Source organism: Cucurbita pepo, chromosome LG02, assembly GCF_002806865.2.
Source record: "Cucurbita pepo subsp. pepo cultivar mu-cu-16 chromosome LG02, ASM280686v2, whole genome shotgun sequence".
Lineage (NCBI taxonomy): Eukaryota > Viridiplantae > Streptophyta > Magnoliopsida > Cucurbitales > Cucurbitaceae > Cucurbita > Cucurbita pepo.
This window is the reverse complement of record NC_036639.1, coordinates 8,546,200-8,564,554: the sequence shown is the minus strand read 5'-3', so window position 1 is coordinate 8,564,554 and position 18,355 is coordinate 8,546,200. Positions and strand designations below refer to the sequence as shown.

General features: G+C 38.7%; 2 protein-coding genes across 8 annotated transcripts; one reads left to right on the top strand and one right to left on the bottom strand.

Annotated features, from left to right (window-relative positions):
- The first annotated feature begins 1,347 nt into the window (after positions 1-1,347).
- On the top strand, positions 1,348-9,140 carry LOC111787943 (O-fucosyltransferase 2-like). Of its 6 annotated transcripts, none has more exons than XR_002814065.1 (12): positions 1,348-2,028; positions 2,129-2,212; positions 2,297-2,399; positions 2,495-2,559; positions 2,644-2,732; positions 3,390-3,510; positions 3,604-3,747; positions 3,892-4,226; positions 5,549-5,789; positions 6,260-6,564; positions 8,144-8,268; positions 8,996-9,140. XR_002814065.1 is itself a non-coding variant. In XM_023668048.1 (11 exons), the coding sequence occupies exons 1-11, from the start codon at positions 1,492-1,494 to the stop codon at positions 8,148-8,150; spliced, it is 2,031 nt and encodes a 676-aa protein (XP_023523816.1). In that variant the 5' UTR covers positions 1,348-1,491; the 3' UTR covers positions 8,151-8,785. The 6 variants fall into 6 exon arrangements, 4 of the variants coding, with proteins under 4 accessions (XP_023523816.1, XP_023523818.1, XP_023523817.1 ...); XR_002814064.1 differs by lacking the exon at positions 8,996-9,140 and adding an exon at positions 8,504-8,785; XM_023668048.1 differs by lacking the exon at positions 8,996-9,140 and having other exon boundaries at positions 8,144-8,785.
- Positions 7,838-18,260, bottom strand: LOC111787937 (subtilisin-like protease SBT2.4). 2 transcript variants are annotated; one of them, XM_023668040.1, is made up of 8 exons: positions 17,346-18,260; positions 16,976-17,071; positions 11,491-11,560; positions 11,072-11,354; positions 10,126-10,439; positions 9,703-9,970; positions 9,153-9,425; positions 7,838-8,304 (listed from the first exon to the last, which is right to left on the bottom strand). In XM_023668040.1, the coding sequence occupies exons 1-8, from the start codon at positions 18,020-18,022 to the stop codon at positions 7,889-7,891; spliced, it is 2,397 nt and encodes a 798-aa protein (XP_023523808.1). In that variant the 5' UTR covers positions 18,023-18,260; the 3' UTR covers positions 7,838-7,888. The 2 variants fall into 2 exon arrangements, with proteins under 2 accessions (XP_023523808.1, XP_023523809.1); XM_023668041.1 differs by lacking the exon at positions 9,153-9,425 and having other exon boundaries at positions 17,346-18,258.
- Positions 18,261-18,355: the final 95 nt, after the last annotated feature.

Sequence of the window (18,355 nt, the reverse complement as noted above, 5' to 3'; positions counted from 1 at the left end):
CTCAATTCCAATCTTTGAAATTTTCTCTTTACAGACCGCACAACAACCCACACGGTACATATAATCTTCAATTTGCATCTTCCAAAAACTAAAATCGAATCCATCAAACTTCTCAATTCCAATCTTTGAAATTTCCTCTCTACAGATCGCACAACAACCCACACACTTAATCTAAGTGAACACAAAAAACAAGAAAAAGAAAACAGAGAAATATTGACTAAAAGTTTTGTACGGATGATTTCAAATATGTATAGTAACTAAGAATATAGAAAATAAATATCTATCTCTACTAACTTTTTACTATAAATAGCATTTGCTACCTATCAAATTATAGCTTTATGTTTTTCTTATTTTTTTAAAACAGTTTGAGTTAATTTTTGTTTAAAATTGTATTAAGACACTCCTAGTTTATGGGAACTAGAAAACATTGGACTTGTTTTGTTGAACTATTGGATTAAATTGACAAAAATACGGAAGCATGATTTAGCATGATTTTTTTTAAATGTCTTTTAGCATATTTTAATATATTTTAAATTATAAAATTTTAGTGTTAAGTGACATATCAAACCTATAAGCGTGCGAAAAAAGTTGCTTCGTTACAAATTTCATGTAATTAGGGTGAGGATATGTGATGTCTCACGTTAGTTGGGAGGAGAATAAACCATGATTTATAAGGGTGTGGAAACCTTTCTCTTGCAGACGCGTTTTAAAGCCTTGAGAGGAAGCCCGAAAGGGAAAACCCAAATAGGACAATATCTGCTAGCAGTGGATCTGGGTCGTTACAAATGGTATCAAAGCCAGACATCGGACGAATTGCTAGCCTTTTCGCTGTTCCCCAAAGGGAGGTAGACACGATGCCAGACACCGGACAATGTGTCAGCCTTTTCTTCGAAAGGGGGTAGACACGAGGCGGTGTGCCAGTAAGGACGCTGGCCCCAAAGGGGGTGGATTTGGGGGCGGTCCCACATCGATTGGAGGAAGGAAAGAGTGCCAGCGAGGACGCTGGACCCCAAAGGGGGTGGATTGTGATGTCCCACATTGATTGGGGAGGAGATCAAATCGCCATTTATAAGGGTGTGAAACCTTTCCCTAGCAGATTCTTTTTAAAGCCATGAGGGGAAGCTCGAATGGGAAAGCCAAGGACGAGAATATTTGGTAGCGGTGGATCTGGATGGTTACCGGATAACTTTCGATTGCAATTTTGAACTGGAAGAGAAGAATGAATAGCAAATGCTATCACAACCTTCCACGCAAACTTCATCTATGAAAAATCTGATAAACAGATAATGGAAAAGAATGATATTGTGATTCAAAGCTAGGTTGCAACTTTGCATAATTTTGATATTCAAATGGGACACTTGACTCATTAAAATTTACTTCACCTTAAAATTAGCAATTACCAATTGTTTTTGTTCCCATAAAGCCTGAATTCTCTCCCTCTCATTTCGATTTCTCGGATCCAACTTGGATCCGTCATCATCTCCGAGAGAAATGGCCTCCATGGATGACCTTCCAATCTCTGTAATGGGATCTAATTTCAAGCGAAACAGCCTCGTTGACGAGCCAGTTACTGATGAGGAAGGCTCCGATTCGCCAGAAAGCAGAGTCGGCATTACCCATGTGCGTTCTGGCTCGACCACGCCGAGGAATCGTCAAGCCTCACCGACTCATTCTCCCCGCCTCGGTCCTAGTCGATTGGGGAGCTTTGATCAATCCTCCGGTGATGTTCATCACGCTTCTTCGTTTTCAGGGTTCAAGCTTTTCGGATTTTCGTCGAATGAGAGCTTGCACAAACTGAAAGTCGATAGGCGGGTAAAGAAGAGGGCGGGGATAGTGTGGTACCAGAGAAAGCGATTCAAAGGGCTTTTGATTATTATATTGTTGGTCGGGATGTTTTTCTTGGTGAATTGGGTCATGCTTTTGAGATTACAAGAGCAAGATGATATAATTCAAGAACATGATGATAACCAGGCCAATTCCAATCCTGAACTTCCTGGGAATGTTTCTTCCCCGAAGATTTCAGTTCAGGCATGTATTGTTTAGTTCTAAATTGCACTCAATTCGCAGTCCAGTGAATGATTTTCTACAGTTCTCTTATATAAGTTTTCATTGTTGATTATGCTAACAGGGAAAACGGAAGGCTGGTAGAAGGAAATGGCCAAAGGGTAACTATGGTAGATTGTTGGCTTTGGCCGCTCATGCATTGGCGGAGGTACACTCCAAGATAATTTTTCGTTCTAGCCACTGTGATTTCTGTGGGATTTGTTGTCTGAATTCGTCAGTTAATTGTTCTTAGCAGGGAGAAAATAAACCTGAGCCCAAGGACTTATGGCAAGAGCCATTGCTTGCTTCATCTGCTTGGAAGCCCTGTGCTGATCAACGCAATTGGGAGTCGAGCGGTGATTCTATCTTTCCCAGTTCATGTGCATTTATAATACGTTTCATGTGATTGAAATTTAATGCAATCAATTTTTTGTTCTGATTTTAATGGTAGTAGAGAGAAATAATGGATACATTATGGTTACTGCAAACGGTGGAATGAATCAACAGCGAGTAGCTGTGAGTGATTTCTCTGATAATTATGAGTGTTTAAACTTTTAGTAGTTTAATTCTGATTATTGTTCCTTCTCCTGTATGAACAAGGTTTGCAATGCTGTTGTTCTGGCACGGCTACTTAATTCATCTTTGGTTGTTCCCAGATTTATGTATAGTAGCGTTTGGAAAGATGTGAGGTGATTGCTCTTTCCTCTTCTAGATTCTGTCTTAGCAGTTTTATGTAATTCTTGCATCTATGTTGTTAAGTTTCTTGTTCATTAAAAATGTTTATGCTCTGTTGCTGGATTTATGGCTTAGTTTCCTTTTGGTGGCTGATTGATTGTGAACAAGGGTCTTGCAGCAAGTCTTTCTCAGACATACATTTTTTCGTTCTATCGCTTTACGATTTAGGGGAAAATTGTAAAACTGCTCCTGATTTGGAAGTTAATGTGGCTGCTATGAACTTATCTATAAAAAATAGAAGGCTGCGGCTGGCTGGTCGACTTTTTTTCTGAGGCCATGCAATAAAGGTTATTGGAATCCTACATTCGATTCTTTCGAACAAGAGAGGCTTGATGCTTTTTGAATTCATTGTATTAATTCCACTTCCTAAGGAGTAGGCAAGAGCTCTATGTTTCATTGGCTACAAAAATATGAAAGTTCCCTTTTCTTGTGATGATATAGTGATTATAGAAACCAACTTAATAAAAAGTTTATGATGTTCTCTTTAACTGAACTGCTTTGTCCTCATTGTATTTATCATGCCATTCATTATTCAGTCAATAAGCATCATTTTTCTGTTATATATTTCTCTGGATGGAAAATTGATGGTACAAGATTCTGTAATATCATAGTCAATTCAGCGATATCTACCAGGAGGAACATTTTATTAACTACATGACTCCTGACATCCATATAGTGAAAGAACTTCCAGATAATTTACGATCCTTAGATTTGGAAGCGATTGGAAGTGTGGTAAGTTTTCAGTTGATCTATTTCCTACGTTCCTTCGTCCTTATGAATTATGTGCGTCTTTTCAGTTGTCTGATAATATTAATGGCTCTGCAGGTAACGGATGCTGATGTTGTTAAAGAGGCCAAGCCAAGTTTTTACTTGAAAAACATTCTTCCTATCATAAATAAGAATAAGGTCGTGCATTTTCTGGGTTTTGGTAATCGATTGGCGTTTGACCCATTATCATTTGAGCTACAGGTAATTTGATGTGGACATCCTTGTTATTTATATGCTTTTTTCGTTTTACGAGAATGGATGTTGGATCATTGTCTTTTTTTCGTATTTCTTAGTTATGTAGCTGTTCTCTGTGCTTCATATTCCTGATTCGGGTATTCCATCTAGAGACTTCGTTGCAGATGCAATTTTCATGCTCTGAGGTTTGTTCCTAAAATTCAAGAAACTGGTGCTTTGCTTCTTCAAAGGCTACGTCAACAAGAAAGCTACCCAGGGCCATTGGATAAACACCTTGTTGGTCCATTTGCAAAATCAACGATGAATGGAAACAAAGCTCGCTCTCCGAAAGCTTCCAGATACCTATCTCTACATTTGAGATTTGAGATTGATATGGTAGCTCATTCTCTTTGTGAATTTGGTGGAGGAGAAGAAGAAAGGAAAGAGTTTGAAGCATATCGGGCAATCCATTTCCCAGCATTGTCTCTTCTCCAGAAAACCACTAAGTACGTATTGTGATTTGGTTCAGTCATCTTTCTGATTTGTTCTCTGTGCTTGTGCAAGAGGATCACAACCATTTCAATCATTATTTACCTATTGTTAATGCAGTTTTCCTTGTTTATATTAACATCATTGCTTACCCTTGAGGCCTACATCTTTCAGTCGGACTTCTACACTCCACCACCAGCTTATTTTAGACGGGAGATTTAGATTTCCCACTCTTTGCTTATTCTTCATTGCATGCTTGTCATGCCCAAAAAAATAAAAAGAAAATGATTCTTCATTTATTAAGGTTCCAATAGCCTAGTGAAGATGTTCAAATTCAATACGTACGAGGGACCTATTGTGAGATCCCACTTCGTTTGGGGAGGAGAACGAAACAACCTTTATAAGGGCGTGGAAACCTCTCCCTAGCATACGTGTTTTAAAAACCTTGAGGGAAAACCCGAAAGGGAAAGCCGAAAGAGGACAATATCTGCTAGTGGTGGGTTTGGACTGTTACAAATGATATTAGAGTCAGACACCGGGCGATGTGCCAGCAAGGAGGCTAAGCCCCGAAGGGGGTGGACATGAGGCGATGTGCCAGCAAGGACGTTGGGCCCCAAAGGGGTGGATTTGATGGGGGTCCCACATTCATTGGAGAAAGGAAAGAGTGCCAACGAGGATGCTGGGACCCGAAGGGGGTGGATTGTGAGATTCCACATCGGTTGGGGAGGAGAACAAAACACCCTTTAAGTGTGTGAAAACCTTTCCATAGCAGACACGTTTTAAAAACCTCGAGGGGAAGCCCGAAAAGGAAAGCCCAAAGAGGACAAATATCTGCTAGCGGTGGGCTTGAGCCGTTACACCTATATCAGATCTAGTGGTGCCCTTTCCACTTCTATTGTTTATTGTGTGATTTTTTATGACTGAATTTTACATTTGTGCGTTGTGTTATGCCTGTATTTGATCTCTCCTCTCTGTTTTTAATTTATGACCGTGGCACTCTAACTGTTTATCATAAACATCATATGTATAATTGGCTATAGTCGTTTTAACTTTACCATTGAGGATGGACGATCTGATATCTAGCCAATAAATTTACCCAACCCATCAAGTTTTCTTTTCAATGTTCCATCGACATTTCTTTTTTCCTTTTTTCTTTTATCCAGTGACTGCAAATCATAATCATAATTGCACAAATGGTAAAAAATTTCCTCTTCCTTTCTCCTGCTCATAAGTTCCTCCAAAATCTCTGTGTCTGCAATCCCATTTCATTAAAACGAAGTGAGGCATTTATTATTTATGTATTGGAATATGATTTAACTAAAATGGTTTCTTGTTACAGATTACCTTCTCCTGCCGAACTTAGGTCAGAAGGTCTTTGCCCCTTGACACCAGAGGAAGCAGTACTTATGCTTGCTGCTCTTGGTTTCAAACGCAAGACAAAGATATTTGTGGCAGGCTCACAGATATATGGAGGGAGTTCAAGGTTGACTGCTCTGACTAGCTTGTATCCTAATTTGGTTACAAAGGAGAAGTTGCTTTCAACATCAGAGCTTCAACCTTTTATGAACTTTTCTTCTCAGGTAATAACACGCTTTTGTCACTATCAATCAGTTAGGATGTTATTATAACAATGTTTTTTGATATGGAAGTTATCTGGAATATTATTTTTGTTCTCGTGTAGATCAACTTCGGTAAGTAATCCTCTTGAGAATTTTCTCTGACAAGAATACTCTGAACAGAACGTCAGTTCTCATGTCCTTTCTATTTTAGAACCTGTCCACTACGTTGAATAGCACATAGATGAGAAATTGTTGTTCAAACTTGCTGCCTGTTTGAAGTTATGTACTCGTTCTTTGCATATTTTTTGCAATGCTTCCTTAGTTCTCGAGAAAGTTGTAATTTATGTTTCTGGATTATTATCTTGCCTCTATGTCCTTTCATCAGTTTAGTGTTGATGTGAAAGTTCTTGTCTCCTAATATGAAAAGGTTTCAAGTAGTTTGTTGTCTTATTATCACGTACTAGTTGAATGATGGATTTACGTTCTTTTAGTTGGCGGCATTGGACTACATAGGCTGCACGGCTGCCAATGCATTTGCAATGACAGATTCTGGGAGTCAGTTGTCGTCTCTTGTATCCGGTTATCGGATATACTACGGTGGGGGAAGGATGCCAACGATTCGACCAAACAAACGAAGGCTTGCAAGCATATTTTCAAAGAACAACACTATAGAATGGCGAATTTTTGAGATAAGAGTTAGGAAAGCAGTTAGGCAAACCAAGCACGTCTTTACAAGGCCCAAAGGAAGGAGTGTTTATAGGTATCCACGGTGTAAAGAGTGTATGTGCTGGACAGGGTAACGTGCTTTTCACCTTCTGATTTGAGTCTACTTTTCCATTGTAGTTTAGGCTCATTTGTTGTGAAATTATGAAAGAAACACAAAATGTTGACCAACTGGATTGAAGAGCCCATTTAGCTGTGTTAAACTTCAATATTCAGATTGATAGAGTGGTAATAGAAGATTCATGTCATTAGAACTGATCATGGCATGTTTATGCAATCTTCTTTAGTTTCTTGATGATGTTTTTCGATGTTGCGATATTTTTTCTTTATTCATTGTAAGAAGAGACAAGTTGGGATTTTCTGGATGACAGACCCAAAGTAAAAGAGGAGTATTCTCTATATTAGAAAATGGTACAAAACTTGCCACAAACTAAAAGAGAACGGAACTTCATTTTAATACAAACTTTCTTCTGTCTTTGAACCATCAAAAGAGATGTTATAGGAAAGTCTTCATAGTCTGAATGGAAACACCAGAATTTATATTGGTTCATCCTTAATGAGTTGCATCTTTTCCTACACAAACATTTCAATTCTAGAGGAAGTGTCACACACGATCACTCAAAATTGGTCCTTACTTCTTAAGGTAGCTCCAAACAGTGGTGTTATTATACCTGTCGAGGCTATTTAAACCCTTAATGTAAGGGAAAAAATTCTCACTCCCCAAGAAAACTGGGATTGGTTCTTCCATTTCCCTCTCTCAACTTTACGAACATCTCACAGAATGATCATAATCTAGAAAAATTGTTCAGTGAGGCTGTCAGATGTGGTTTGCCTCTTAATTACTGTTGGATATGAATTCGGAAGTCCAGCATTTCGTTCTAATAATCATGAGATACAAACTCAAGATACTTTTGTAGTTTCTCTCTGATACATTCAATGGTGTAAAACTACTAACTACATTGTGACATACTCCTTGAATAGTTTTTCATTAATCTGCCCTTACATGAATACTCATGATTTTTTATTATTATTATTATTTTTTTTTTGGGATAAAAGAATGACTGTGATTTCCCCTCATGTGTGCAAAAGAACTTACCCTCGATTCTTTCATGTTGTGTCACAACACTTCTGCACATGTGAAATTCTCTCCATGTCTGTCTGGCTTGCAACTTTTTAAAGATCCTAGTGTTGTGGTGCTCACGACCTTCAAAAATTATTATTTTGGGTTTTAGATTGGATTTTAGATGAGTTTCAACTTCGGACTTCGATAGAGTCTATTTGATGTCTAACCATCCTAAAGTGGATTGCCAATTTTTATACTGGTAAAATCCATCGTTTGAGATTGCTTTACGTCTAGAAACTAACATTCAGTTGTAAAGAACAAACCAATCCTGACTTTAGGATACAGAAACAGCCAAAACTGACAAAGGGATCCTTCCAATATGGTTTAAACTTCCTGTGAAAACAATCTCCCCAAAGGTAAAGTGATTCATTTTTTGTGTAACTTTGATCTGTATTTCCAAGTTTTGGAGTCCTCCTGGTGCTATGGTGAACCATGGTGGATTGATGTTGATTGTTGTCCCATTTGGTGGGATCACTGACCACACGTATGTCTCCACTTTGGTTCCTACATTCTTCACTCTTCTGTGCAGCACCTGATGCCCAACCAGTGATGATATTGTGACTGAAGGAAGGTTCAGATCTGCAGGGTGTGGCTGTGGTTCAGAGGCGTTGCACTGTCCTCCAGTGGTATTTTTTATGACAGCAGGATCCCCAGGTAATGAGCACAAGAAGTTTATGTAGTCTTCATATTCTGTTTCAGGAAGATGTTAGTTTTCTTTATGTTTGAATAGGGTTGGATTGAATCTGTTGCCTAATGTTGAGAACTGAATCGATACATTTGTAAGAACACGGGAATAAAAAAACAGGTACAAAATGTTGAAAAATGGCAAATATAACTGACTGGAATATCATCTGATCATAAAAACTTAATCCCATTTTTTGCTCGACAGGTAGGGTTCATTCTAAGGTTCCTTATTCCGGTTTTAAAGTTGAAGAAGCCCTTTTCCCTACCCCTGACCTATGTCCTATCTTAGGAAAGAGATCATAAAAAAAAGATGCGCGAAAGGAATTGAAAATGAAAGAAGAATCTTTGTTCACGAGATATGGAGTCGAGTGACTATCCTGAATCTCCTCTTCCCCTCCCCTAGTTTTTTTCGTTCTCGTCAAGAATTGATTTCTTTTTTTGTATTGTGTATTATGATTGATCTGTAGTTCAAGGGCACTCTTCCTAATCTAAGTTTGAGATGGAATAAGACCTAGACGTAGAGTCCCATCTCATTGCAGGTTGAAATGGTTTGGTTTGTGTGTTTTCAAGGGCATGTGTGGATGCATTTAGGGAATAGTGTTTTTAGTCTGTGCCTACCTAAGAGCTAAACTTTGAGACATCAAGAGTTTTTCTTACTAAGATGAACCAAGAATTTGAACATGTGACCTTTGGTTAGGCGTCACTCGAAGAATATCGTTTTTCAGTAAAGTACTTTACTAACGGAGGAGTCCCGCGCCCAAAACGAGGTAAAAGTGTTTTCAAGTAGTTTTGAGATTGTCAAAAAACACATTTTACCATGTAGTGAAAAGGTAGTGTGTATCATTGGAACTTACCTGCTGGGAAGACCAGTCCTGGGTCCAAAGCATTGGTCGGTTTGACGAGGCCAGCGCCCAAATCAAAGGGAGTAGAAGGATATAAACGATGAATGTCGAATCCCTCAGCCTGAATAAGGTCTCCATTCATATCATACTTTGTGGCAGTTGTTGACATTGCAGAAGCTATCATGGAAGGAGTCCAAGAAGGATTCTTTTGCTTAATAAGTGCTGCTATTCCCACTATATGAGGTGCTGCCATACTTGTTCCAGACATCAGTGCAAATTGGTAACCTATTTAATTCAGCAGCTATGTTTCAATTCACTTGTTCTCCCCTTTCCATATTACATAAATATGTCTTTTGATTACTTTTGGTTCTTCAGTTCTTATCTACTTTTTGTTTTGGTTATTTCACTTTCAAAATTTCATGCTACAACTTTCATTGAGCTCTCACAAGGTGAAATTCAATGAAAGTTGAAAGATTAGCCTTGAAATTTTAAGAGCTATGAGGGAACTAAACAAACAGTGATTAAAAATGAGAGATGGAACAGTAAGTTTATGTAAGCTCACCCTTCAAAAGTGGCTCTGTGACACTGAGAGGGCTCCAAGCAGCCCAAATTTGGTGGCCAGGTGCAAGAATATCTGGCTTTAGCACATCAGCTACTGTCCTGTTCATGTTCATATAATCTGGTCCTCTCGATGAAAATCTGCTAACTGTTGGTGCTTGGCTTCCAAATGAAGCAACTCTTCCTTCTCCTATGGCTGCTTTCCCTTTAAATTCACTGACCATTCCATTGGCATCCTTGCATGTATTTGCTTCGTAGTACTTCAGTATCGCCTGTTTTGTTTCATGTGCAATCCAAAAGTTTAAGCTGATGAGTTTCAGTAAACCTAATGTTTTTTTTTTTTTTTTTTTTTTTTTTTTTTTTTTTTTTTTTTTTTTTTTNTATTGAAGTGGGCGTTTAACTTAGCTTATGTTTTGTAAAGATGTACCTGAGAATCTGATGCGTTCGGGATGAGAATGCCAGGAAGTCTGAAAGGGATGGGTTCGGCGATGAAATCGCCGTAGTTAGGATTTGCAATGAGAGCGAAGCCGATGAATCGGAGTGTCGTTGCAGTGTGGATGATGGCTGTGAGGGAGGAGGTGCCATTGAGGAATCCTTGAGAGAAAGAGCAGAGGACTATGCTGTTTTGGACAAGATTTGGGTCAAAAGCTTCAGGATATTGGCACTCTTCACTGGGAATTGTCCCATTTTGTTTCATTGCATCCTTGGCTAATACCAGTTTATGTAGAAAAAAAGTGGGTCCTGAGGAAGATGATAGATGCTTAGAATGTAGGGGAAAGCCTTTGTTAAGAAAATTGCTTTGAGAACTATAATAGAGATCCCATAAAATATAGCCACAAAAATGTGTATAAACCAAAGGTGTTAGATGTTAGATCCACCTATTTCAAAATTTGGCTTTGGCTTAGAACTCTTCAACAAATTAGGGGTGTTCATGGGTTGGGTGGGATCGAGATAGGACATTTTTTAAACTCAACACAATTGTTCGGGTTGTCAATTTTTTCAACTCAAACTACCCTACCCTGGTTAAATATAATGAATCTAATCCAATCCAACCATAAATTTTTGGGCTAAATTGGTTCATGTTGTTTGGATCATTTATTTAACTTTTTATTTTTAATAAAAGTAAAATTTTTACATTCAAAATCATGTTTATAAACATAATTCAAGTGATTATGAAATAGGTCGTAGTTATGTGTTTAAATCTAGTAAGCTTAATAAGAAAAAACATGGGATGTCTCGGAAGTTTGGGACAAACTTTTCTTAGAATCTTGCCTTCACTTATTTGTGAGAATATGTTGTTCATACTTCTATCCATTTCTTACTTTACACAAAAATGCTTTCAAATAGTTGCGAGTAGTTTTAATGTGACATACCAGATAATCCTACTCCTCCAACTTTCTGGCCATTCCCAAGAAGAAGTGAGGCCGGATAAACTCTGTCGGTGCCCGAAGCTGCAACGCCGACCGCCCAAGGGCTGTATGAGACTACGGTTGCAGGGGCTGGGCCGTTGTTTCCGACTGCCTGAACCACAAGGATCCCAGCTCGCGTAGCAGATAATATGGCAATGTCGTATATGCTTAGGAAGGTAAGTCCTTCTTCGGGTGGTTCATTTGGTCCGACCGATAATGCCAATATATCAACTCCATCGATCACTGCCTGCACTTATTCAAAATGAACGAACCCGAAATCTTATTTTGATTCTTAAACTTTTAGCACGGAAGAAATTAGTTTGAATTATGGATTGTAATGGAAATGGAAATAGAGTTTTTGTATGAAAATGAAAAGAGCTTACTTGATCTATTGCTGAAACTACATCTGTTAGAGTGGACATTGTGGGATAAACTGCCTTATAAACAGCAATTCTGTCACAAAAACAAATATCACTCTAACCAAAACACTAACTAGCTCACCACAATAACTTACTGTTTCTCTAATTTAATGCCCGAACTTATTTAGTGGTATCAATTTTGCATCTCAAACCTATATAAGTATTATAATCTTAATCTTAAACTTGAACTTTTGTTGTAATTTTTTCCTTCAATTTTTTTGTTCAAAAAAATTGTAAAAGATGTGAGCTAATAAACTTGCGAGTAGAATAAGTTACTAACTCCTGTAATAACTTTAGGAGAATTGTTAATCAAGTTTTGTGCTTAGAAGATTGTTAGTAGTTTTAACTTGAGGAGAAAATTTAGGAAGCTAGTGAGTACTTTCTTCACTGTAAATACTTATGAGATGTATGCTCATTTCACTACAACAAGAACAAAGAGAATTGAAAAACTAAGCGCTTAAGGTTTTTTTTGCTCCAAAAGATCTCTCCCCTCATATTTTTCCTTTGCTTCTTTTACTTGTTTCGATATATTTCGATCATGGGTCAAATCCAACATATGGTATGAGAGCCAGGATGCTGAAACAAATGTCGTCACCATACAAAGCCACCGGAGGAGAAGTGACAACGATAAAGAGAAGAAAGGAGGGGAATGTACGCTCTAGTACACGTTACTCATGAAGAGTAACTAGCATGATCGATCAAGATGTGTGTCAACTTACAGGCACAGACGTGTGGGACGCCATCGAACATGGTCACGTTGAAGAGCATAAGGACAAGATGACTCTTACCGCCATCTACCAAGCAGTCCTGGAGGATGTTCTTCTCATGTTAGCAGAGAAGGACTCGACAAAGGTAGCATGGAAGACGCTGCAAACAATACATGTGGGTGTGGAACGTGTCAAGGAAGCAAAGGTGCAGACCTTGAAGAGTGAGTTTGATGCTATTCGCGTGAAAAACGGTGAGTCAATAGACGATTTTTCCATAACTTGACGACGATCGTTAGCGGCATCCGTTCATTAGGCAACATGGTGGAGGAGATCTTTGTCGTCAAGAAGTTTCTTTGAGCTATTCCCCCAAGATTCATGCAGATCGTTACCTCCATCGAGCAGTTCGGCGACCTCAAGAACATGTTAGTTGAGGATGTTGTTAGTCGTCTTAAAGTCCAAGAGGAGAGACTTCGTTGCTATGAAGACAAAGAGAAGAAGAAACACCTCTTACTCACACATGAGGAGATACTAGCACGGACAAAAAGGAAAGATGCGGCTGACTCTTCCGCTTCATGTACGAATGGACATGGCGACCACAATAAGGAATGTAGAGGTCATGGGCTTGCCGCGGTCATGGGCGCAGACGTGGTGGTAGAGGAGGTCGTGACAATACCTCACAAACCCATGACAATGCCAACCCCTGGAAGGACAAGAGTATGATCAAGTGTTACTCTTGTAGAAATATGGGCACTATGCGGTAGAGTGCCGCAAGAAGAAGCGCGATAAGGAGGCAAACCTCACACTCACGTAGGATCAAGAGCCCACACTGATGTTGGCTGAGAAGACGCCCGACCTGTTGATGCTCAACGAAGAGAAGGTTATGGCGAACCTTCTCACAAAAGGAGAAGACCGAGTGGAAACAAGCATATGGTACCTTGACAGTGGAGCAAGCAACCACATGACCGGAGATCAAACAAAGTTCAAGGAGCTTGATGAGAAGCTCATTAGAAATGTAAAGTTTGGTGATGGATCAATCGTACCAATCGAAAGCAAAGGATTCATTTTGTTCCAGTGCAAGAACGGTGACCAATGTTTACTAACGAAGGTATATTATATCCCAAGCTTGAAGAGTAATATTATCAGTCTTGGCCAGATAACAGAAGAAAGAAGCATAGTGGAGTTAGTTGGTTCGTTTATCAAGATGTTCAGTAGAAATGAAACTTAGTTGATGAAGGTAAAACGGGCGCATAACCGCCTGTACAAGATACTATTGGAGATCAGTCAGCCCACCTCTCTATTGACGGCACTTGCAGACCCAACTTGATTATGACATGCAAGACTTGGACACGTGATCTTTCAGGCACTCAAAATGATGGGAGAGAAGATGATGGCTACGGGGCTACCCAAAATCATACACCCGAATCAACTATGTGAAAGTTGTCAAATCTCCAAACAAGCAAGATTGTCATTTTCAGATCAAACCAGGTTTCTTGCTGAGCAACCACTGCAACTGGCTCATGCAAATTTGTGTGGCCTGATCACCCGATCATCGATTGCTGGTAACAATTATTTTCTCTTACTTGTTGACAATTTTAGCCATTAGATGTGGGTGTACATGCTCAAAAAAAAAAAAAAAAAAAAAAAAAAAAAAAAAAAAAAANCATTCAAGAAGTTCAAAAGACTCATTGAAAACGGGTCTGATCATAAGCTGAAAACCTTTCGCACCGACCGAGGTGGCGAGTTCTTATCTCAAAATTTCTCAATTTTTGCGAAGAATAAGGTATCAAGTGTCAACTCACTACACCGTACACTCCACAACAAAACGATGTGGTCAAATGAAGAAATCGAACCATAATGAACCACTACAAGAAGCTTACTTAGGAGCATGCAAGTCCTGATGATTTTTTGGGCCGAGACAATACGACATGTGGTTTATCTTCTAAACCATTTACCAACAAAGACGCTGGACACTCGCACCCCTTACAAAGTATTGTTCAACGAGATATCTCACTCGAGTATCTAAGAGTCTTCAGATGTACAACACATGTTAAGACTACAAAGCCATATATAAAAAAACTTAATGAAAGAAGCCAAAAGATGGTGTATTTTGGCGTAGAGGATGAGACCAAGGCACACAGGTTATATGATCCGCAACATGAGAAAATTTATGTAAGTAGAGATGTCGTATTCGAAGAAGAGAAGAAGTGAGATTGGTGCAGCGTTGGCAATAACAAGTAGATTGTTATAGAGTTCACTACTCTGGAAGAAGAGGGAGACGCAACAAATCTAGAAAGTGCCCCTACAACATCAACAAATCCACACATGTCATCATCAGTGACATAGAAAGGCGTGATGGACTCTCTAGAACAAAAAAGCTCAGGAGAATTCACAACTGAAGATGAATCAAAGAAGTTTCGTTCTCTTGCTAAAATTTATACGGATACACTTGAAGAAGAATTGGATACCGACAAGTTAGTGTTGCTCACGACCGAGGAGCCGACAACCTACCATGAGGCACCAATTGAGACGATGTGGCAGGAGGCCATGCGAAAAGAGCTTGAAGCCATTGAGAGGAACAAGACGTGGGCACTAACTAACTTATCAATCGGACACAAGCCCATCGTTTGAAGTGGTTGTTTAAGTTGAAGAAGAATAGTGAAGGAAATGTCATCAAGCATAAAGCAAAGCTCATTGCAAAGGGATACGTGCAACGACAAGGAGTTGATATTGAGGAGGTTTTCGCGTCTGTGGCTAGAATGGACACTTTAAGGTTGATTCTTGCCCTCGCAGCTCAACATGGGTGGGAGGTCCATCACTTGAACGTCAAATCAGCATTTTAAATGGTGACCTCCAAGAATAAGTGTATGTTGCCCAACCTGAAGGGTTTGTCATCAAAGCCAAAGAGCACAAAGTGTACAAGTTGTCAAAGACCTTCTATGGTTTACGGCAAGCACCAAGGGCGTAGAACATACATCTGTTCAAGAGTTTAAATAGACTAAACTTCATGAATTGCTCGCAAAAACAAGCCGTGTATACAAGAAACAATGAGGTTGAAACACTCATAGTTGGCATGTACGTTGATGACTTGATCGTCACTGGTACAAGTGTGGAAGGCGTCAAAGAGTTCAAGCAGCAAATGATGAAAGAATCTGAGATAACTGATATCGGATTACTCACGTACTACCTCGGTATTGAAGTGGACCAAAGGAAAGATTGCATCATGCTAAAGCAATTGGTTTATGCTAAGAAGTTGTTGCCGCAATTTAAGATGAAAGAGTGCAACCCGACGAAGTATCCCATGGAAGCAAAGTTACAACTCAGGAAAGATGCTGAAGGAAGCTTGATGAATTCTAATGAGTATAGACGCGTCATTAGAAGTCTAAGGTATTTAACTCATACTCGTCCGGACCTTTCATATGTTGTTAAATAGTAAGTAGGTACATGGAAAATCCCACTATGATGCATCATCAAGAGGTCAAACACATTCTCTGTTATGTGAAGAGAACCACAAGCTACGGGTTGAAGTATCAAAGAGGGCGAGGTTCTGAAGAATTATCGATAGTGATTTAGCTGGAGACATTGACAATAGAAAAAGCACGACAATAATGGCTTTTTATCTTAATGGAAACTGGATCTCTTGACAATCTCAGAAACAACGAACTGTGGCACTATCTTCCTGTGAAGCTGAGTTCATGGCAGCAACTATAGCGTCGTGCGAAGCATTGTGGCTGAGAAATTTGTTAAGCGAAGTGACTAAAAGTGAACTAAAACCGGTAACTCTCTACATCGACAACAAATCTGCAATTGCACTGATGAAGAGTCCAATATTTCACGGACACAACAAACACATTGACACTCACTTCCACTTCATCCTTGAATGTGTTGAGAAGAGACAAATCGTTGTGGAGTCCATATGCACTAGAGAGCAACATGCAGATATTCTAACTAATGCCCTAGCAAGGGTTAAGTTTGCAGAGATGCAGGAATTGTTGGGAGTGAAGAATCTCGAACAAAATCAAGTTTACGGAGAAGATCGTGAGCTAATAAACTTGAGCTAGTAGAATAAGTTACTAACTTATATAGTAATTTTAGGATAATGGCTGGTAAACTTAGTAGAATAAGTTACTAACTGGAGCAACTATAGAAGAATTGGTAGTAGTAGCAAATTGTGGACAAAGAATTAGGAAGATTATTAGGGTTCTTAATCGAAGAGAAAGTTTAGGAAGCTTGTCAATACTTTCTCCATTATAGATACTAATGATATGTATGTTCATCTCACTGCAATAAGAACAAACATAATTGAAAAACTAAGGTTTCTCGGCTCTAAAAGATCTCTTCCCTCAAATTTTTTCTTTTACCTCTTTTCCTTGTTTCGACATATTTTGATCGTTGATCAAATCCAACGAAAGAGAGTATTCTCATATATTTTCAATGAATTATAAAACATATGCACGGTAGAAAATAAATTGAAAAAAATTCAAAGAAAAACAATGTTAGAGCTCAATTTTTGTTAAAATTTGTTAGTTTTAGAAAAGTAATTCGGTATTTAATTTATACATTGATCAAATTTAAATTTATGCCAAACATATTATTATTATTGAATTTATGAGTTTGATAAAATTAAAAGTTTAGGATAAAAATTGAGTCGGAGTTTCTATCCGTTGTTCAACTAAAATTTATAGAAAGAAAAATAAAAAAAAATCAAAATAATGAGATAGGTAAATGAATGAATTTGCATGTACCGTGCGCGTGGTGCCATCCCACTAGCGAATCCATAGAAAAAACCATTAACATAAACAGGAACTCCACCATTCCCGGCAGCAATGGAGGCCACATGGCTGAGATGAGAGTGTTAAGGATATTTAGTCTTAAGAATTATAGTTTACCATATATATTATATTTGATCTTTTATTACAGGCAAATAACTAGTATCATATTTTTTTCTCTTTTCTATTTACTTTATATTCTTCGTCATTTATTTAATTATAAATAGGAAACTTTTACACCATTTGAATGCGGTGGTTTTAGCAAATACTGTCACACAGACTTCACAAACTCACAAACTCAAGCGGATAAACCGAACCAAACCAAAACAAACACAAAAAAACGCACCTCCCATGGCCTTCTGCATCAAATGGAGAGAGAAAATCGACAGAAGAATTAAGCTTCGCAACCGCTCGAGCTCCCGCCGAGAAAAACCTAGCCCCAACTATCTTCCCATTGCACGAACTCAATGGAAAAAACCGACCCTTTTCACAAAACAGTCTCAAATCTTCATAACCATCATCAAAACCAAAGCTTGGGTGTGTTGGGTCAATCCCAGAGTCCACAAACCCAACAACAATCCCTTCCCCATCAGGGCTAGTTTTAGTCTTCTTGGAACATACCCTTGATTTGGAGGGCACCCCTAGAAACTTAGGGGTGTAAGTTGTCATCTTCCTCACTCCTCTATCTCTCTCCACTAATTTCACTCCATTGGCTTGTCTTAGCTTGGCGGCCTCTGATGGCGTTGTGTGCACTGCAAAGCCATTCATTATGTGCTTGAAGCTTTGAAGCTTTGTGTAGCTTTTTAGTGTGTTTTGAAGAAGATGGTCTTCGTTTGAGCTTTCTTCCATTAAAACTAAGTATATTTGCCTCTCTTCTGCAAAGCAATACACAAGAACTAAACTTGCTATCAAAACACTAAGTGTTGAACGAAACTCCATCATTCTATGGCTACCCTTTACTGTTTTTCTGTATATGTTTATGTAGAGAAAGAGTAGCAAGGTTAATGTGAAGAAGATACTCATAAATGCTCAACTGCTTGCCAATTTTGAGCTCAAACCCCACGCCAAACAGCCGCTGGTAACGTTTTTCTTCCTTGATTTTGGTGTTTGTAACGTATAATTTGGCATGATTTCAGCCCTCTCAACATGCATGCGATATCACATGATCTTCCGTGTACGAAGTCTACGGTTTAGAGTTCAGGGTTCAACGTTCAAACATCTAACATTGACTCAGCTAGCATGCTTAGGCATGTATGATTTAGTCGTTCAATATTTAAAATCTTAAATCTCGTATGAGAATTGTTATCGGACATTGCCTTTAATCACTAAGAATTCAAATTTTTGGTCTTTTGGTGT

Coding starts and splice junctions, on each gene's coding strand:
- LOC111787943 (XM_023668048.1), top strand. CDS start 1,492: ATGGCCTCCATGGATGACCTTCCAATCTCTGTAATGGGATCTAATTTC. Junction 2,029..2,128: donor CCCCGAAGATTTCAGTTCAG/GCATGTATTGTT, acceptor TTATGCTAACAG/GGAAAACGGAAGGCTGGTAG. Junction 2,560..2,643: donor TGAATCAACAGCGAGTAGCT/GTGAGTGATTTC, acceptor TGTATGAACAAG/GTTTGCAATGCTGTTGTTCT.
- LOC111787937 (XM_023668040.1), bottom strand. CDS start 18,022: ATGAGTATCTTCTTCACATTAACCTTGCTACTCTTTCTCTACATAAAC. Junction 11,355..11,490: donor TAGTTTCAGCAATAGATCAA/GTAAGCTCTTTT, acceptor GAATAAGTGCAG/GCAGTGATCGATGGAGTTGA. Junction 10,440..11,071: donor TGGAGGAGTAGGATTATCTG/GTATGTCACATT, acceptor CATCTTCCTCAG/GACCCACTTTTTTTCTACAT.